At 31.7% G+C, this 21,967-nt stretch overlaps 1 protein-coding gene and 1 long non-coding RNA gene across 5 annotated transcripts; one reads left to right on the top strand and one right to left on the bottom strand.

Annotated features, from left to right (window-relative positions):
- Positions 1-10,871: 10,871 nt before the first annotated feature.
- On the bottom strand, positions 10,872-18,784 carry LOC102582113 (uncharacterized). 4 transcript variants are annotated; one of them, XR_368124.2, is made up of 4 exons: positions 18,532-18,779; positions 18,065-18,134; positions 11,422-11,569; positions 10,872-11,004 (listed from the first exon to the last, which is right to left on the bottom strand). It is a non-coding gene; the product is annotated as an uncharacterized lncRNA (long non-coding RNA). The 4 variants fall into 4 exon arrangements; XR_001474749.1 differs by lacking the exon at positions 10,872-11,004 and adding an exon at positions 14,306-14,365 and having other exon boundaries at positions 11,348-11,569; positions 18,532-18,784; XR_368123.2 differs by lacking the exon at positions 10,872-11,004 and having other exon boundaries at positions 11,348-11,575; positions 18,532-18,782.
- LOC102581789 (probable indole-3-acetic acid-amido synthetase GH3.5) lies at positions 10,997-16,239 on the top strand. Its single transcript, XM_006357466.2, has 5 exons — positions 10,997-11,331; positions 11,968-12,069; positions 13,080-13,471; positions 14,123-14,572; positions 15,136-16,239. The coding sequence occupies exons 1-5, from the start codon at positions 11,015-11,017 to the stop codon at positions 15,675-15,677; spliced, it is 1,803 nt and encodes a 600-aa protein (XP_006357528.1). The 5' UTR covers positions 10,997-11,014; the 3' UTR covers positions 15,678-16,239.
- Positions 18,785-21,967: the final 3,183 nt, after the last annotated feature.

Here is a 21,967-nt window from a genome sequence, read left to right as displayed (position 1 = left end):
AGACATTAAAAATACGTACCCCGAAGTTTTCAAACTTCGGTATCGGTCCCCAAGTTCTCAGAATTGACAAAATTACCCCAATTGAGCACCAAATTGGATGTATACAGATTAATCCAATGCTACTCATGCTCTTCATTTGTCAATTGTAAAGAGTTAGGCATGTCTTTGAGGATTTTAAACACAAAAGTTTGTTAATCGAAACCGATCGATGCCTCCGAGAGCAGGTTGAGGAGAGCGCTAGCAGCCTTAAAGGACTGAAACTAAGTATGTGGAAAACGTAGCTTGGGGTGAAAGGCCAATCAAGCTTGGATATAGCTGGTTTTAACGAAATTTATTTCAGTAGAGCGTATGATTTCTTATTATTTATCTATGTTTTGGTGGATATACTTACTTGGTACATGTACTGATGGGAGCAGGGGCGGACCCACCTTGGCCAAAGGGGTGTCAAGCCACACCACTTTGCCGAAAAATTATTATATTGTATCTAGAGGTCAAATTTTGGTTTAATAAATATATATATAAGTATTGACACCTCTTGATATAAGTAAAAGGTTTAGTCTAGTGAGTAAGGGATTGCAAAAAATTTCATATTATAATTACTTTTTTTTACTATAACCATTGACACCCTTTATGAGCTCATATTATAATTACTTTTTTTTTACCGTAATTATTGATACCCCTTTATAAAAATTCTGGATCCGTCACTGAACAGGAGATAGCAAGTATCATGTAAATAAAATTTCTGTCAGTGCAGAACCTCATTGTTTATAAAAATGTATATTTGAAATATATAAGTCATGAAATATTAAGTTAATGTACATGTGAATATTTTAAAATGAATGTTGATGTTCATTCACCTTCAAAATTTAGGCTTTCAAGTATTTCTTACTGTGATTTATAACTATGGAATATCAACTTAATAGGAGATCAATATATTGGTGAGTGATAGTGAAAACATGGAATATGAAATGATTGAGTCAATATACCAGATGATACCAAATCAATCAATATTTTATTGATTGACTAGCGAATTAGTATATTTAAAATGGAAAACTTACAAAAAATACTCCATCTGTCCCTTTTTAGTTGTCCACTTTAGAAATGACACACAGATTAAGGCAACAATGATTAGCACAGTGAAGTTACAATTTTACCCTTATGACAACTTTTCACTTCAAAATTACAACCATTTCTTTGAATTCAAGTGAAATAAATTGGAGGGAAACAACATACACTTTTAGAAATTTTCAAGAAGTGTAAATAAGGGTATAATAGGAAAAAATTTGTTGTCCTTTCTTGATTTGTCAAAATGGACAACTAAAAAATGAAATATGGACAACTAAATAGGGACGGAGGGAGTATTTTGTAACCACTTTTCTGTTCTTTTGCTGGCCTTCTGTGATAATGATGCAATTTTACTCTTTATATAAAGATTCTGACATAGTACAACGTGGTTGTCAGGTATCCAATTCTAGTGTTGTGTTGTTACTGCTTGTATTTACATTGTAACCTTAGATATATAGGTCGAGAATTATAAAGTTAGTAGGTAATCGAGTGTTATTGGCTTATTGCAAAAGGCACGGGATAACCCCATCTCCTCTCCTTCTTATTTGCAGTATAATATTCAGTAATCACTTAATTTTTTAATTTATTCAATGTGTTTTACCATATATGTTGTTTTATTTGCTTTGTATCTTGATATTTCTCTTACAACCCTACTTTGAATAACTTTCCTTTTGAGCCGAACGTCTATCCAAATCAACTTCTCCACCAAACATAGACACAAAAGGTCTTTGTACACCTTATTATCCTCAGCATATCCCACACGTGTGATTATACTAAATATATTGTTGTTATTAGTGTTGTTTCTCTTTGTATTTTTTTGATTGAGTCTCTAAACTTCAAATTCTGAATTCCCTACAATGTTCGGAATATCTTTCATAAGGTCTGAAGATTGCAAGGTTCTGTGTGAGTGTTTGTCCTTCCGTACAAATCTAGATATCTCACATGAGCCAATGGTTCTTACACGTTAGACATTTTGAGTGCTATGTATGTGAACGCTAGAGGAGCTCTATTGGCCAATTCATTTCGTACCATACTTTATTTGTGAATCAATACTGAATACGTTGTTGTTGCAGATACATTTCATTATCAATGCTAGATGTTGTTTTTTATTTGCTATGAGGCTAGATATGATCTGTTTTCTGCTAGATATGATCTGTTTTCTGCAACATAATAGCTAGGCCAAATCTCCAAATAAAATGCACAACTTGTATATTAAATACAACAGTAAATTCAGGTTATGATTAAAGTTTTGGTCCCTTCAAAAATTGTCAATCAAATCCTTGGTCCTGCTGTCATGAATGCTATAATATTATGGTGATTAATTGGTGAGGATACGTTATAATTATGTGAACCAAAATATAGTTCTATAATTTTATTGACTCACACCTTAATTTTGTCAATTAACACATGCAATATTTACTCTTTGTAAAATAACAAGTCCAATTGATCCATAAATTGAGTAAATGATTAGTACGAACTCAAAGGAAGTTCCTTGGTGTACACCTCGTTGGTAGCTCGATAAGAAATAACTAATTTATGTATTAATTTTCGTATCTTATATAATGTTTGATAGGTAGATATGAAATATATTATTCATATATAAAACTAATATATCGTTTGATTGATAATTTAAAAGTCCTCATAACTAATACATGTATAGGTTATAATTTATAAGGGATATGTATTATTGTGAAATAGCTTTGAACGAAAAAAAATAAAAAAATAACTAATACATGAATGATTAGTCCCTGCACAGCTATTACTTACATAAAATAATACATAAATTCACTCTAACTAATTGCAAAATTACTAATACTTACATAACTTTAACCGGTTACCAAATGAAACCTAATTATTGAAAAACTTTTCTTTGTCTTCTTTTATACTTTTTGTCAGTGATTGAGCATTTTAATATTATTTTTCTTATTAAATTTGCTCATTATTTTGGTGTCTTAATATTGCCTAATTACTCATGAATTGGCCATTGACTTAGTGGTCATAAAATGCTGGCAGAACGTTCCAGTGAACGTTGGAATTGGGCAGCATGTTCATTTGCCGTTGGAGGCATTTGTTACACTCTATTTTCATTCTTTATTCCTCCATTATACCTTGTAACTTATGTAACTCCTAAGACCATTATCTTCACTATTTACTACCTTATTATCTTCCTATTCAAAGACTTCTTCTAGTATAAATAGTAGTGGTCTTCATTTGGTTTGGGACACACAACACACAAGAAAATATAGAGTGCATAAAAAGTTAGTCAAAAAAGAGAGTTCTTATTAGTTGAAGGGAGGTGTTCTTTTTGTGGAGCTTTGGACTCAACTCTTGTCCAGAGTTGTTGAGTTATATATTGTGATTAGGCTGTTGTATCCTGGAGGGGACAAGTCAAGAAGGACTACTGCTGGACCAGTGAAAACATTTACTGCAGTGGGCTTGAATCTCCTTAAAGAGAGCGAGATATCCGCGCCTCACCCTGAAGAGATTTATTTCTTCATTTTTATTTTCAATTTATTTCTGTTATTTTGTAATTTTTCACCAACACTTTTCATGACATTTATATATTTGATGATAGCTGTAAATTCATTTCCTTTGAATCATTTATTGAATCGTGACTTCTCTTGGTACTCTATCATATAATTTTCTACGTTAATAAATACCATGTGGGGATTTCTTCTGTTCATCATAAATATCCATCATCTCCGTAACAAAAAAATTCGGAAGCAGACCAAAAATTGAAGTTTATGAATTAAAATTTTTAATTTTCTTAAGTTATTGACTTCTAACATAATAATTTATGTATATAAAAAAAATTCTCAAAACGTATATGTATGTACTAAAATTATTGTGTTCAGTCTAATTCGAGACTTAATCTCTAGCTCCGTCCATAACTAGTTATAAAGTCAAATTTGGATCTCCATCACCCTATCCTATCATGCTTCCCGATGTTCCATCGTATCGTTTTCAAAACTTTTGATTTTTGTTTTTATATATTGGAAATAACATCTTTTTTTCTTCGATTGTTGCCACCTTTTTCCTTCATTAATTAAAGGTTGAATATGTAGTACTTTTCATAGCATTTCTAAACCTTTATATATATTGATTGATGATGCTATTTAATTAGACCATATGTTCTTAGTCATATTTCTTTTTAGAGCAAACGGAAAAAGAATTATAATTTTTTCGCAAATTTTATACCTCCTTAACTATCTTTTATTTTACTTATCTATTTAAACTGTGATCTTTTTGTGAATTTTTTATTTTAACTAACACATTTCGATGGTGAGTTGACGTTTGTTGTCGATTGGGAACAAATATTTGGCTAACTCAATATAGATGTGTGTTTTACTACAAAGAAAATGATAGTTTAGATAGATAAATATAACAATTGATAATTGAGGTATGACTATAGCAAAAAAATAATAATAATTTAACGTGTTTTTGAACGTTAATTCTATTTTCTATGACATCCTTTAGCAATAACAAATTTTACTGTCTATACGTTAACTTGGTTCAAGTTTTTACACAATTCTTGCCTTGAAGTTGTAGTAGCTTCTGCATTTTCTTTTTTCTCTTTCATGACTTTTTTTAAATAAATAAATCATATTGTCAAAATATTTTGAAAAATATCTTGCCAAGGAAAACCAAGTTTATATGAAGACTGAATATGTGCTAGAAGAGTATACTCCCTCGTTTCTATTTAGTTGTCATTGTCTTAGATTTTAAGTTCTTTAAGAAATTAGGCAAGTTTATAATGGTAGTTTTATTTAGTGTTCTCTTGAAATCAAATTTTTTGATAAATAAATATGAATTAATTTATTTTAATTAATTAATTTGACCAATGAACATGAATTAATTATTTTGTTTTCCTATATATATTGGTTAAATGCATAATTTCAAGGCTAATAACTCTCAAAGGTAAAAAAAAAATAGTGTCATTTATGCATTGATTTTGAGAAATAACAAGTATTAAGAAACATCTATTTTTAGTAAGGACGACACATAAATAGGAACGGAGTAACTACTTCTTTAGAAGTTCTCAATTACTCTCTCTTTCACTTTTAGTCGTGTAATATTTCAAATGCAGATTTTTATATTTACTCTTCACTTTTTAACATATAAATAAATATATTAATTTTTTTCCGTATTTTATTTGTAGCACTATTTCTTATTTCTCAAATCATTGCTACTGTTGTAAAATAGTTATGTTAATTATGAGCGAGTACATTAATTTTGGGCCCTCAAAGTCTTTGGTAGTACACATAATCAAGATGTTAATGCAACTTTAATTTCTTGAAGAAATAAATGAATATGGCCTTCCTGTTATTTTTTTTATTCAGTGTTGGGTATTTATGTTGGAGCCTTATTAAGTTCAAATTTGCACTAGAAAGTTTCATATTAGGATTAAAGCACTCCCTAATAAAGAGGACTCCATATTCAAAAAGACTCGAACCAAAAATCTCTTATTAAAAATGAATGAATATTTACCCGTCACTCCACCACAACCCTTTTGATGATGGTTAAAAGCTAGGTAGGACCAACCTGGTAAATGAATTTCAATATTTGTCCATCACTACTTTGAAAAATATCCATTTTACTTATTAGGAGTAAAATAATAAATAATAATTGGTCCCCTCTATGGACAACCACTTTTTAGTCTTTACCTTAAACGTTATCAACTATGCTAAATCACGAGCCTACTCATACAAAGATAATATGCATGTGTACCAGGTTCATTTGATAATTTTTTTACGAGGAAAATAAATTTATGTATAAAAATCTATTTATTTAAAAAAATACAACAGAAAGGTTGAATACTAAAAAATTGTCCAATTGTTAAGGTGTCGTCTACTCTGGAACTAGACCTACACAAAGATTTTACTCTTGGATTTTTCCCATTTCAATATGAGATTTTGCGTAAGGTGTAATGTGTATCTCTTCTTCAAAGGCTTGTCCTCCCGTCAATTATATGGGCGTCACAAATTCGTAAAATATTGAGGTTATAAAACTTAAATCATGAATTCGCCTCCACGGACCGATGGTATGGGCTTATCCCCTACAATCTTGTAAATTTGATACCTACAAACATGGCACAGCTAATCCTAGCTCTCTTACAAGGGGAGGTTGGCCACTTCTTTAATTTTCTTTTAAGTTCACCATTTTACGATTTATTGGTAGACAAAAATAGGAAGTTTTCAATTATACCAAAGATTAGAAGACTTGCTAAATAATGGTTACCCATATATATGTCCTATTGATGGCAAGAATTGATCGAGCGAAGAATCACAGTTCTCAGCTATCACATTCAGAAAGACTACTGGCCTAATTTCACTCAATTAAATAAACTATACCCTTACAAAACTTATTAGTACTCCTACACAGTTGTTCAATTTTAATGTCATTCTCAACTCTATCCCTGACTGGGTCTTTGATTTCAGGCCCTTTTGAGGAGGGTATCTTTTTGGTTAATATCAGCCCGGCTCGCATGGACTTCCGGTCTTTCTTAGTTGACAACTTTTTTATTGCAATTTGAAGTTCTCTAGTTACTCCTGCACAAGCAACAGCAGTTATGGATTTGATTGAGGGGCGCTGGGAAGAATGGATCGGGGAGATGCCCTTGAAGATCACTTACCCAGCTCTGGAAGGACATGAGTGGAGAATTGTCACCGGATTTGATCCAAAAAACACAGGGCGGAGTTACCTTATTGGTGAGTCTTGGCCGGGTTAGTGTTTAAGGAAGAAAACCTTATTGTAGGTTATTTTTTATTTAAATAGTGCCAAATTCCAAAATAAAAGGAAAAGGATGCTTGTACGCACATTAGATTTGCTAACTCAATTGATCCTACTGTATCTAGATCAGGGTTCCCGTTTAAGAAAGCTTGTTAGCTTTGTATTGGCTCCCATCTTACTTAACGGGGCCCTTAGTTGAATACCGATCAAAATTGTTTGCAATTTTGAGACTTTTCCAATAAAGAATTATTCGTTATGTTAAATACCCCGAAAAGCTGAAACCTCTTATTCCGGTCCTTAGAAAAACTACAACTAGTCAGGAATTGCGTAAGAGAAGAGACGTCGTAAGTAACAATAGCGCAAAAGCAGGCGGCGGAGATCCGCAAAGGTAACCGGATGCTTGGGGCTTAGGACAAGGAGCGTCCGGAGTCTCTTAAGAAAGGACAAAGAAAAATTTATATCATGTTTACACCGATCGGATTTCTAAAAGTCCTTCGCCCCTTATCTTCTCGTCTATCTTCTTTATCTTCTGATCGGATCGCCTGCCTTCTTTCAAGCCCTACTTGAAAGGCTTGCTTTCTTAAAAAAAGCTTTCTTTATTAAGAGTCCTTTAAGAAGCTAAGCTCCTTCAGATAGTAAGATTCGCTTAACTTCATACCTCTAAGCGCTCGTGACTATCATCGGATAGTCACTTCGCTTTCCTTTTAGACTGAAAAAGGAAAACGGAAAGATTGAGCATAAAAAAAATATAGAGAATGAGCTATTACGTGCAAACAATGGAAATTCAATAATAAGAGTCTGATCTTCTCGCTTAAGAATATGCGATTCCTCCGGAGTGAAGTTGTTGGGGGGAAGAGAAGATGAGGAAGCTAGTTTAATTGAGGAAGCCACTTTCTTTAATGTATACTAGCTGGTCTACAAAAGCATGACGCATGACGCTTCTCCTTTTTTTAGTCCACTCTCCCGGAGCTGCTTGAAAGCAGATTTCGAAATTACATAGGTGAATGTAGAGATCACCGGTGTCCTACTCGAGACGAAGTACTTGTCGTCCCCAAACCAAAAGGGATGAGGGAAAAAGGCTCGAGAAAGCGTCCTTGGAAGGGGGAATATCTGAAAAAGTGTTAGCGGGGAGCCCATCCCTCTCGTTCTTACAGAAGACATAAGGGGGAATACACGACGGACGGAAAGCGGGGAAACATCCTTTTTCTGTCTTCTCTCCACAGAGGAAGGAAAGCACCGCCAAGCCAACAAGAAAGCAGAAACTGCATGAGGTAAGACTAAGGGCCTTGCCTTGTGCGCCCTGCAAGAGATTACCGGGGGTCTCGGTACCAGGGGGGCGCGGGAACAAGAAACCTACTCTTGTGAAAGGTGGGCCTGACCTCTTCCTTTCTATTTAGAAAGTGAAAGTCCTTGCCGGTGTGACAGTATGAGTTGTATTGAGGCCGCAGCAGCAAGAAAACAACAAGAGCACGTCTTCCCAAACAAAGCAGCCTTCAGCAGGAGCTGCACTACAATGCCTCAGCTCTGGGAACAGGAAGGAACGGGCCAGCTTTAGACCATCCTCCGATGTAAGCTAATCAAATCACTCGATTTTGAAAGCTATTGAGATAGAGGCAGGACATTGAGAAGGGCTTGTTCTTGAATTAGATGGTAGTCGTCGGCCTTCCTACACGCATGCGTCCGCCAGAATGCCTCCTTGGTTCGGGACGAAGCCAAGCTGATACATACGATAAGCGAAGCCCCCAACAACTTCACTCCGGAGGAATCGCATATTCTTAAGCGAGAAGATCAGACTCTTATTATTGAATTTCCATTGTTTGCACGTAATAGCTCATTCTCTATATTTTTTTATGCTCAATCTTTCCGTTTTCCTTTTTCACAGTCTTTTGAACAACCAAGCTGACATAAGGATTCTAGCTCGCGCCCACTTAGAGCAGATGGAGATTCTCGGACGGGGAAAAGCGGCAGCTTGTTTATCCCGACGAGGGTTTATGAATCACTCAAACGGCAGGCGGGGTCTTTAAAGCAAAAAGCAAAGCAAGTTCCAGGGATGCGGGCAGAGGGGGGTTTCGCGCTGACTGGATGCGTACTCGCATGATCAATCGATGGACGGGGGAATTGCGTGAATGATGAGACCGGCCTAACCTAAAGTCAAGGCTCTGACTTGCATTGATACGAAGTATAAGAAAATAAAAAATAAAAATTGAATCTTGTAATCTTAATCAAACATGTCATCATGTGTAAAGTTGGAATGAAAGAGTTCCTAAAAAGGGAAAGAGGCGTTTTTTTAAAAAATAGATTAAAAAAAAAGTAAGATGAAACAAATTGAAACGAGGAAAATAACATATACAACTGTCAAATTTATGGTTCTTGGTCCATATCTATACTATAGATACTCTTATCTCCATCCAATTCCTAAAAGAAATCTGATGAAAGAAAAATCCTACGTTCATAAAGAATTCGTACACATTTCTTTTTTAAGAGATTTGGGGGGTTGCTCTATTTTTGGAGACAGTGATATTTCATAATGCATGTGGGCTGCATAGTCTAGAAACTTGATACCCTATTACATTTTTCCTAGACTTGAGAGACATGTGTTTGATTTAATTTTTAAAGTTTAAGATTACAGTATATTAATAAGTATCATAATCATAGTTAAGTCAACAATTTTTTTGAAAAACTATTCTCCAAATTTGATAAAAACAAAATATTCCCCACAAATTTAATATTTATTAATATCATTAATTTCATCTTTTATTTTTATATTCAAAAATTAAAAAGTAGAACATGAATCTAACAATATTTTTATTTAGTGTGATAAATAACAATCTTCAAAAATATTTTGGCTTTAAATATGTTTTCAAAATTCCCAAAAAATAACGAAGAAGATAAAAGAATATTTTTTAAAAAACATATATATTTCTTTTTTTTCTTCTTCTTCAAACACAGTAGCAACGCTTTCTCCTAAACTTTAGAATTTTGATATTTCACATTTATAATCTTGATAACATCTCAACTTTTTTATTATTATTTTTATTTCCCGTTCTTTTATTTTATAATTTTTGTCAACATTGATAATTTTTCACCTTCTTTTTTGTTTCTCAACATAATATTTCAAAAATAAATTTTATTGGCACAAAATTTTTTTTGGTCGATTCTCATCTTAAATATCGCATAGTTTAATGTTTAAATAATAAAATATAAGATGAAAATAATGATATTAATGGATATTAAAATTTATGTGGAATAGTTTGTTCTTATCAAATTTGGAGAATAGTTTACCAAAATTTGTTAACTTAACTATGGTTATAATGCTAATTAATATACTATAATCTTGACCTTTAAAAATTGAATAGGACACATATCTCTCATCTAGAAGTGTACTTGACGAAATGGAGGGAAAGTGTAATGGAGGGGAGCCAAATCTATATGTTTGTATTCTATTTTTTTTAATGTGTATAAATAATTGAGAGTTCATTGACTCAAAATATTGACCCGATTTGCTCTACTTATTGGCTGACGACTAACTATGAGTAATTTTGACTTTTAGAAAAGGTAAATTATTGGAGTTTGAATTAATTATTTATTAATACATACATAAATAAGATCAGAATCAAAGTTATTGGGTGCTGATAAACTTGTAGGCATATGTCAGAAGCAGAATCAAGATTTTCAACTAAGATGATTTAGAATAAAAAAGTAAACATAAGTTGTAGTCAAAAAATTCAATATCAACTATATATACTTTGAAATACTTTTCATAATGAGGAGCGCTGTCATGCCCTAATCTCGTTAGAAAGAAACATCCTTCCTCCCTTCCCCCATTTTGTTATTAGTTCATTTAGAAAGGAATAACATATTCTTATGATATATTTCATTACTATAAAACAAATCTTCAACTTTTTTTGAATTTAGTGTCCAATCAAAACTATAACTTAAAAAAGTGAAACCTAAGGAATATCATTTTTATAGATGAAGTAATTAATTCCAATATAAGTGAGACTTTAAATTTTTGGTGTTGACAGCTAGCTAGCTAGCTTCTAAATAATTCCAATATAAACAGTTGTCTAGTCATGTGTAGTCAATTATTTTAAAAGCAAGCAAATAATGCAAATCATTTCCCAACAACAACATTATATTATATAGTTTTATTATTTTTTCAACAACATTACATATAATTCCTTCCTGCTGGCTGCATGCCCCCTTGGCCTAGCAAAATATGATGAATATTAATTGTAAGGATAAAATAGAAACAGACATCATAGGATGGTTCGATGAAGTCGCTGAGGATTCCGCCGCTGTACAACGGCGGACGCTTCGGCGAATTCTCGAACTAAACCATGGGGTGGAGTATCTCAAGAAATGGATTGGAGATATTAAAATTGAAGAAATTGATGAAAATGTATTGGAGTCAATTTATGCTTCTTTAGTCCCTCTTGCTTCTCATGCAGATATTGAGCCTTTTACAAAGAGAATTGCTGATGGAGATACAACTCCTCTACTCACTCAACAACCCATTACAAATCTGTCCTTAAGGTGAGGTTTTTTTAAAAATTTGTCCACCTTTCCTTTGAAATCGCGCTTTCTATAGTGGGGTGTGTAGCTCAGTTGGAGAGTTATCCATACCTTCTTTCTATAATGGGGAGTGTAGCTCAGTTGGAGAGTTGTCCACACCTTCTTTCTATAATGGAGCGTTTACGTAGCTCAGTTGAAGAGTTGTCCATACCTTCACCTTATTGATAAGGTGGAGCTTCCAATAACACCATATCTCCCTCTACCCCTCAAAAGAAAAAAGAAGTAACATGAATTAGCGACGGACATCTTTGTAGTTAAACAACAAAATTCGTCACTAATCTTATTCAACGACGGATTATCATGTCAAAACTGTTAGGCTAAGAGCAATGTAGCTAATAAATTTATTTATTTTTATAGTATTTTTGTTCTCCTTAGTTTATACATGTTTACTTTAATTGTGGAGCATACTTTTGGGCCTTAATTTGGCAAATCAAATTACTTTGTTTCTTTCACTAATAATTAAGTAATAGGGACTAAGTAATAATGCAATAAAATGAGAGACCCCAGCAATTATTATTTTTTCTAAATAAAAGTTGAAGTTTGTATTAACTTATATGCCTTTAATGATATTTTATTGGTTGTGGAAACAATGTTTAGTTCTGGAACCACAGAGGGAAGACAAAAATTTGTGCCCTTTACACAACATAGCTCTCAAACTACTCTTCAGATTTTCAAGTTGGCTGCAGCATATAGATCAAGGTATGATGAATATACAAGCTTTGGAGATTTTTAAGTGTTTGATCAAGTTTTTAGTGAAATTAAAAATAAGTGTTTTTGGAAGCTGAAAAAGAAATATTTTTGGAACTTTGGTTAAGCATAAATTGTTGTTCTAATATTGGTATAAGTGTTTGTTTTAGAGAATTAAGTTGTTTGGTCAAGCTTTTAGGAAAAACTTAAGTATTTTGAGTAATAGCAGAAACTATTTTTCAGAGCATGAAAAGAATAACTTTTCTCCGAAAACACTTATGATATCTTGGTCAGACATAAATGGTTGCTGAATTATTTGATTAAGCTTTTAGGCAAAACATAAGTTTTTTGAGTAATAGCATAAACTATTTTTCAGAGCGTGAAAAGAATAACTTTTCTCCGAAAACACTTTTTGATATCTTGGTCAAGACATAAATTGTTGTTGAATTATTTGATCAAGCTTTAAAGTAAAAACATAACTATTTTGAGTAATAGCATATACTATTTTTCAGATCGTGAAAATAATAGCTTATCTCCATTACACTTTTGATATCATGGCCAGACATAAATTGTTGTTGAATTATTTGAGCAAGCTCTTAGGTAAAAACATAATTTTTTTGAGTAATAGCAGGCACTGTTTTTCATAGCGTGAAAATAATAGCTTATCTCCATAAACACTTTTGATATCTTGGATTGTTGTTGAATTATTTGATCAAACTTTTAGTTTAAAACATAATTTTTTTAAGTAATAGCAGACACTGCTTTTCGGAGCGCGAAAATAATAGCTTATTTCCATAAACACTTTTGATATCTTGGTCAGACATAAATTGTTATTAATCATATCGCAGACGTGTTTTTCAAAATAATTGCTATATTAAAAATATTATTCCCTAATACAGTATTACTTTTTTTCTGCAAAGCAGATTTTGAAAATTTGACCAAACAAAATCTTTTCATCATGAGTTAATTATTCTTAAATTTTACTGATTTTTGTCTTAATTTTGCATGGTGGGGTGTCACAGGATATATCCAATAAGAAGAGGAGGAAGAATTCTTGAATTTATATACAGTAGCAAACAATGTAAAACAAAAGGAGGAATAATAGCAGGAACAGCCACAACACACTATTATGCTAGTGATGAATTCAAGATTAAACAACAACAAACAAAGTCATTCACTTGTAGCCCTGAAGAAGTTATTTCATGTGGAGATTATAAACAATCAACATATTGTCACCTCCTTCTTGGCTTATATTTTTCACATGAAGTTGAATTTGTTACATCAACTTTTGCTTATAGCATAGTTGAAGCATTTAGATCATTTGAAGAAATGTGGAAGGAATTGTGCCATGACATTAGGGAAGGCAGTCTTAGCTCAAGAATCAACATAGATAAAGTCCGAAAATCCGTGTCAGGTATCGTTATTATCTCATCTAAAAGTTTAAACTATTGAAGAGGGTGCATTTTTAATTACTTTGTTATGTGTTGTACACGTACCCTCACGTGCCCCACTCTTTCTTCTTTGGCCTAACACGTAAAAATTCTTTTTAAAATATAATGAGTGACGTTGAGAGTTGGACAGAAGATCATTAATTAGTGTGCTATGTATAGTAGGTTTGACATCTTATCTAAAAGCTTGAACTTGTTGAAGAAAGTACATTTTTAATTACTTCATTATATATGTCTTCAACACACCTCTTCACGTGCCACACTCTTTCTTCTTTGGATTAGTACGTAAACATTCTTTTTAATAATGAGTGGCAGTGAGACTTGAACAGAAGATTATTAGTCTACTCTGATATCAATGTTGAAGTATACATGTTACTAACTCAATTATAAGCTTAAATTGTTACGAAAAAAATACATTTTTAATTACTTCATTATATATGTCTTCAACTCGCCCCTTACATGCCTCACTCTTTCTTCTTTGGTCTAGCACGTGAAAATTCTTTGAGACAAACATAATTATTGTTATATGAATACTGAAGTATGTTATTATCTCACTTAAAAATTTAAACTATTACAAAAATAATACATTTTTAATTATTTCATTATGTGTTCAACAGATATCACTCAGCCTAATCCAGAGTTGGCTTCAAGAATTGAATCAATTTGTGTGGAGCTGGAAAGGGCAGATTGGTATAGCATAATCCCAAAATTATGGCCAAATGCTAAGTATATTTACTCAATAATGACAGGATCAATGATGCCATATTTAACAAAATTAAGACATTATGCAGGGGAATTACCTCTAGTGAGTGCTGATTATGGATCCACTGAAAGTTGGATTGGAGTTAATGTGGATCCATCTAATCCACCAGAAAAAGTTAGTTTTGCAGTTATACCAACTTTTTCTTACTTTGAGTTTATACCCCTTTTTAGGCACAAGTTAAATTATAATTACCAAAATGGAAATATTACTTCAACAAATGATGATTACATAGAAGGTAATCCTGTGCCCTTATGTCAAGTCAAGAATGGACAGCAATATGAAATCGTCCTAACAACTTTTACAGGTACGTAAAATATATTTATTTTGTCAATTTTGTTACTACATGCATATAAATATCACATATCAGATTCAGAATTAAAATTTATGAGTTCAACATTTAAGATTTTTGTGTACTAGTTCAAAATTAAATATTTATGAAATTTCGTACTTAATTACATACAGAAGCGGACCTACCCTTAGGGTAAGGGGTCGCATGACTCACGTGACCCGTAAAAAAAACATTAATAATAATAATAATATATATTAAATATGAGGTATATATTTTGATTAACACCCTCATTCACAAAGATTGAATAATTGGTTATGTTGGCATAGGGTGCACAAATGGCAAATATTCAACACAACATTATTTTTTTAGCCATATACCAGTACTAGTACTTCAATTACTTTCAAATCATGAGTCCGCCTCCCACCTATGTCGTTGAACACAAAATTGTGACTAATTCTATTTAACGACATATTAACAACTAGTTTTATAAATAACTAATTCCTATTTTATATTATCATCATTTCTACTTTGTATACTTCATTGAATTCTCTTTTAACTATTTGAACCGCTACTTGCAGGTCTTTATAGATATAGATTAGGGGATGTGGTAGAAGTGGATGGTTTTTACAATAAAACCCCTAAACTCAACTTCATATGCAGGAGAAACCTGATATTAACAGTAAACATCGATAAGAACACTGAAAAAGACCTCCAGTTAGTAGTGGAGAGAGGCTCAAAGATACTAAGCAAGGGCACAAAACGAGCCGAGCTAGTAGATTTCACGAGCCATGCAAACGTGACAAAGCAACCCGGTCACTATGTAATTTATTGGGAAATCAAAGGGGAAATCGATGAAAAGGTACTCGATGAGTGTTGTAGAGATATGGATGCTTCGTTTGTAGATCATGGTTATGTTGTGTCAAGAAGAACAAAATCAATTGGTCCATTAGAGCTATGCATTGTAGAGAAAGGCACTTTCAAGAAAATATTGGAATATTACATAGGAAATGGGGCTGCATTGAGTCAATTCAAGACTCCTAGATGCACTAGCAACAAAGTGTTACTAAAAATCCTTAATGTTTGCACCATTAAGAGGTTTTATAGCACAGCTTATGGGTGATAAACTAGAATAATGTGGTGATTATTCAGTTGATATGTATTCGCAATTCGTGACATCTTAATTTATGTGATATGTTTTTATTTTTCTTTAAAATATTGAAGAATTAACCTTTTAGTTGCTGTCAACATCTCGATTTCAATTGACAACTAAACACTCTAACTTTGAGGATGTATACTCATTTCTATTGTTTCAATTGAACACTCTGGCCAACTTACAAAATGATCATTTAGACACTTTCAATATTCATGTGTCACGTGATTCACGTTAACGTTGGATATCCACGAGACATAGTAGAAACGAGTTAAATATAGTATTTCTTTTACTACATTGCTATATAAAATTGTACGTGATTAGATATAATTTTATAGATTAAGCATGTTAAAGCTTATAATGTTAACACAACTGTTACATCACTAGGAGCTAAATGTAGTATTTTTTTTATTCACTTTCCTTCTAAATTTAGGTGTCCAATTTGGTTTAAACAAAACAATTTTTCTAGCATATCCAAAGTAATTAAGTGGCTATAAAGTCATCCTACAGCACCTATGTATTGTGTATATATATATATATATATATATATATATAGTGGCGTACGCAGGATTTTTTCTAAGCGGTGTCACCATTTAAGAGATAAGAATGACTCAAAAAAAAATCAATGAACTTTTGCTTTAGGCCTCCAAAAATTTTAGGGCCCATTAATAGTGAACTTTATGAAATATATTTTTCTTAAAATTATAAAAATTTGATTAAATTAAAAAAATTACCTACTCTTTAAATTAGATAATATTTCAAAATTTTAAATTAAACACTCACATCTTCATATTATTAAATAAAATTTTATACTAACATTATTCAACAGATTGATTGCAAATAAATACGATTGACTTTGACTAATTGGCTTGTTCTTCCAAGTCGGTTGAAGCTTGAGTTGTTAAGATTGACTTTGAATGTTTATGATTTTTTTAGAATAATACCTCTGCATTAAATTTAGACTAATATGATGTGATCTGCACAATTAGTAATTGAGGATCAAATAATAGACAATTACGGACAATTGTAATCAATTTAATGAATTCTAAATTGTTTCACTACTGTAACAAGCCAATAGAAAAAAAAAATTATTATGAACAAACAAAAATAAAATTTCAAGCACGTAATAATTTAAAATAGAATAGCAAAAAATACTTACATAATGCAGAGAGATTTGAGATGCCAAATAACGATGATTGATGAACAAGAACGAAAAGAAAATTGAAGAAACTCACAAGTCACATATATACAAATATAAGGATTTAAGGAGTCAATACTATTTTTATGTACTATAATTCTAATGGATAAAGGACTTACAGATTTTGAGTTTTATTTTAATTCTTAAAAGAAGAAAAAAAGAGTAAGTTAGATTTGAATGAATTAAAGTGGGTCTATAAGAAAGAAATTTAGAGACTAATTGGCTTTCAATGCACATATAGTTTTCTAGCATTGATTTGATTATAATATGAGTAATCTATTTGCTTAAATTGATTATAGGCTTTAATCTTTACTTTACTACTCTTTAACGTTTAAACCAAACATCAACAGCATCTTGTCTTCTTTCAAATTTGAATAAGAAATTGAAGATGCAAATGGTGGCTATTTCTTGGAGAGTACAACAAAATAGAATTTTGAGGAGATGACCCATTTACCAAGAAAGATTATCCCTTTTTATTAACGGAGAAGGGCCTAAAATACCCCTTAACTATCTGAATTGGTATAAATTCATTCTCCATCCACCTTTCGGCCTCCAAATACTCATGGTGTCAACCTTTTGGCTCAAAAATACTTTTATTTCTAACGGTCCACACTCATAAGATTGATGGCAGGTAAATTTATACCAACTCCCATAGTTTAACGACACTTTAGGCCCTTTTCCATTAAAACAATTTGAAATTACTTAATATATGGCTCATATAATTGACCTGATTTTGGATTTCGTAATAAATTAAAAAAGACAAAAATAAATTAATTACTTCCTTCATCCACTTTTATTTTTTCATTTTTAATTGTCATTTTTGTTAGTATATCAAAGAGAAAAATATATATTTTTCATGTTTTAGCCTTAACAATAGTTTACCAAATTATTTCTTAAAACTTAAGATTACACTATACATCAATCATTACAACAAAAGGTCGATGTTGGACCCCATTATGAATACACATTCATTTCTGAGAATTCTTTTTTATTTCTGAGAATAATAATTACCTACACAATATATTTTTGTCCTAAAAACAGCAATAACTAACACGTTTCCAACCATCTAGACTCTGTGCCCAAAGGTCTAGGCATGAAACCTACCGTCAATCTATAAGAATATTATGAAATAGAAGCTAGTCAGTTTAGCCTAACCTACCTGGGCCCCAAGATATAGAAGTCTGATCGTGAACTTCGCCTCCTATTGTGAAGTTTATCTTGTTCTCGGTCTGAAATAATAACACAATACAAAACAATCACAAATGGTTTATATATTCCCAGATTATATCATAATACCAAAGCACATGTCAAACTCGTGATTTTCCCACCTAATTAATCCAGGAATTTTCCACCTTTAATTCACCTAGAACTACCAATCTCATGGTTACCTAGTGAATTATGATAAACAAATCAAAATTAATCATTCTGAAGGTCTTACACCCAGAAATCCTTATTTTCCCCCCTAGGGATGAACCTAAACCCTCCCCAAATCGCCATTGCTCTTCCCAAAACTGTTTCTGGACAAAATCCAAATCAACTTTATTTATGATACTTTAACATTGTAAATTTGACTAATACTATTTAACATAGTTATGTAATACTACTAAGTAAAAGTTTCAAAGTTACCTCTTTTGGCTACTGAAGAAGAAAGGCTCGATGCATCAACAATTGGTTACACTAACTGTACAGGAAGCTTACGTAATTCCTATTTTATGAAGAAACCTCAAAAAAATTTGAACTCTAACCCATTGAATGATAGATCTAAGAAAGGAAACCTAATTTAAGATGTCAAAGTCACCTCTGAACATGAACATCGACATCGAAGTTATCTAGATGCCCCTTTGGTTTCCTCTGTCCGTCCTTTTCAACTTTTAAAATTTGATTGTCTTTTCTTTTGTTGTTTTGTTTAATTTGGGTCTTGGTTGTATGGGCTGAACCTATTTGTGTACAGATTTTACTTTTGGGAAAACGGTCAAATATGCCCCTAAATTATTTGAAAAGATTTAAATATACTCTCCGTTTAATGTTTCGCTCACTCGTGCCCTCGCCGTTCAACTTTTCGTCTAGATATGCCCTTATGGGCGTTAAATGCCAAATGGAATTGTCACGTCATTTTTACATTACCACGTGGCATTTATATTTATATTAAAGGGAAAAGGGTCAAATATACCCCTAAACTATTCGAAAAAGTCTAAATATACCCCCCCTTTTAAATAAACTACCCGACCCGTTTTCAACAAATTTTTATTATTTTTGGATAAATCCCGAAAATGAGTAATTGGCTAATAAAAAATAGGAAAAATATGAAAAAAATATATAAAAAATTAACGCCAAAAATTCGCAAATAAATATAGTAACCTTAAATTCAATAATTTTTTTTAATTTTTTAAGTTTTAGTTTTTCGGTAAATTCTGAAAATGTGTAACTAATTAATAAAAAATTGTTGAAATTTTTGAATTTAAGGTTACTATATTTATTTGTGATTTTTTGGCGTTAATTTTATAGTTTTTTCATATTTTTTATTAATCAATTACTCATTTTCGGGGTTTATCGAAAAAAAATAAAAATTTTAAAAAATTGTTGAAATTGTTGAATTTAAGATTACTATATTTATTTGTGAACTTTTGGCGTTAATTTTTTATTTTTTTTTGTGATCTTTGGGCGTTAATTTTATATTTTTTTTAATATTTTTCCTATTTTTTATTAGTCAATTACTCATTTTCGGGATTTACCGAATTTTTTTTGTTGAAAGCGGGTCCGGTAGTTTATTTAAAAGGGGGTATATCTAGACCTTTTCGAATAGTTTAGGGGTATATTTGACCCTTTTCCCTTTAATATAAATGTCACGTGGTAATGTAAAAATGACGTGACAATTTCATTTGGCATTTAACGCCCATAAGGGCATATCTAGATGAAAGGTTGGATGGCGAGGGTACGAGTGAGCCAAACTTTAAACGGGGGGTATATCTAGTCCTTTTCGAATAGTTTAGAGGCATATTTGACCCTTTGCTGTTTACTTTTTGAGGAAATCTCGCATATAGCTACTAAAAAATAGTCTAATTATGTTTTATAGCTATAGTTTGCTAATTACAATTCGTAGCTACATGTTATAGGAAGGAGAGTAGCGAGCGAGACTGGGAGAAGGGAGGAGAGAGGCGAGAGAGAGGGAAAAGAGTGGGAGAGGTAAATTGTATATGTATATCGGTTAGATAATTGTTTATTATACATCTGTATTTGTATATTCTGGCGAGAGAGATTGGGAGAGGGGAGGAGAGAAGCGAGCAAGATTGGGAGAGGGAGGAGAGAGGCGAGTGAGAGAGGACAATAATTTGTATAATTCGCATCTCGTTTGTATAATTCGCAGGTACATGTGTATAATTCGCATATTTTTGTATAATTGAGTAATATAAAGTCTGGATTTATACGAATATAATAAAACTCAAAATAACGAATTGATACAAACATAAACTTATCATGAACTTTAAACAATTATACAGAATATATTATACAAATTACATTATATAAATTATATTATACAAAATCCGAAAAACTTCTCATTTATACAAACTTTAAAAAGTTATACACAAAAAGATTGAATGTATATGATGACAAAATTGAAAAACCAAAGGAAATCATCATCATATACAAATACAAACCATCGTATACAAATACAAATCAAACAAAGAATTGTTAGTTGTGAATTATACAAATGTGGCGAATTATACATATACAAACGTGGCTAATTATACAAATTCGAAGTCAACCCATGTAATTAGTGGTTAATGTTAGTCGTGAGTGGTAATTATAGCAAATTATAACTATGATGAGTAATTAAGTAGTATAAGTTTGTTTAACCGCGTAATTTTCCTTTTACTTTTTCAGTAAAAGTAGCCCACTGGGTGTTTAATTAAATAATAATAATAATAATAATAATACTAAGGATAGAAAGGGGGAAATATAATATAATGTTCATGCTTTCTAAATTGAACAAGTAAAATGTAGAGCCGTCAATAAGGGCTAAGACGTTAGGCCAGCCTGACCCAACCTGAGATTTGATAGAGTTGGTGTAAGATTTTTAAGGTCCATTTAAAAATAGAGATTGTTAGCTCAGCCCGGGAAAGCCCACTAGCATGTAGGGCTTGAGCGATGTGAGTTGGGTCGGGCCGTGGGCCAAATAAAAAAGGGGAAACTAAGCAAATACCCCATAAAAACAAAATAATTATAAACATATATACCTTTACATTCATACTCCATTAAATAATTACAGTATACCCCACGAAAAGGTCAGAAATTAATCTTGCAACTTCTTATTTCCAAAATGATTTAACTAATATACATATTTTTGGGTTTCGTATAAATTATCTTGCGGTAAAGTTATTTCACAGAGACAAGTCGAGTGTAGTTTTGTAATTTTAATTTGTTTCTAGAGAGTAGTTTGGTGCCTTGCTAGTTCATTCATTCCAATTTATGTAAAGATGTTTGACTGAACACGACATTTAAAAATAAAATGAGAACTTTTAAAATTTGTAAATAATAAGTTATAGATTTATTGTGTAACTATAAATCATATTCGTTGAGGTCTCACTCCATTTGTTTGAGCAAATGACAATTCCCTAAACCAAAGACTTAAAAAGTAAAGAAAACTAATGTTTAATTAAATAAACAAGAAGATTTACCTAATCTATTAACTCATCGTTTGGTACAAATTACAATGATAGCATATTCCATGTATTTTATTGGATTAGATATATATCCCATTTTCTAAATGGAACATATAGCTAATTGCACCGTTTTAGTATAAAAGTTTATCCCGAAATTAACTAATATCCAAAACAAACATGAAATAAAAGTTAATTCCAAAATCTATCCCTGAGATTATTATCCATATTTCATGTACCAACTCTCGAGGATATAAAAAACATAAATAAAATTAGTATAAACGCTCCTTGTGCAAGTGAAAATATCAAGGTCTAGCACAAACTAAAAAACCTAGAAATAATCTAAGGCTTTTAACTTTCCAATGGAGATGAATTGCAATGCATATATATATATATATATATAT

Source organism: Solanum tuberosum, unplaced genomic scaffold (assembly GCF_000226075.1).
Source record: "Solanum tuberosum cultivar DM 1-3 516 R44 unplaced genomic scaffold, SolTub_3.0 scf00233, whole genome shotgun sequence".
Lineage (NCBI taxonomy): Eukaryota > Viridiplantae > Streptophyta > Magnoliopsida > Solanales > Solanaceae > Solanum > Solanum tuberosum.
Note: the sequence above shows the minus strand (reverse complement) of the source record. Positions and strands in the feature narration are given on the sequence as shown.

What these genes read in the sequence shown, in the direction of transcription:
- LOC102581789 (XM_006357466.2), top strand. Translation starts at nt 11,015, where the DNA reads ATGATGAATATTAATTGTAAGGATAAAATAGAAACAGACATCATAGGA. An exon ending in ATTACAAATCTGTCCTTAAG is followed by an intron (nt 11,332 to 11,967) that starts GTGAGGTTTTTT and finishes AACAATGTTTAG; the next exon opens with TTCTGGAACCACAGAGGGAA. An exon ending in AGTCCGAAAATCCGTGTCAG is followed by an intron (nt 13,472 to 14,122) that starts GTATCGTTATTA and finishes TGTGTTCAACAG; the next exon opens with ATATCACTCAGCCTAATCCA.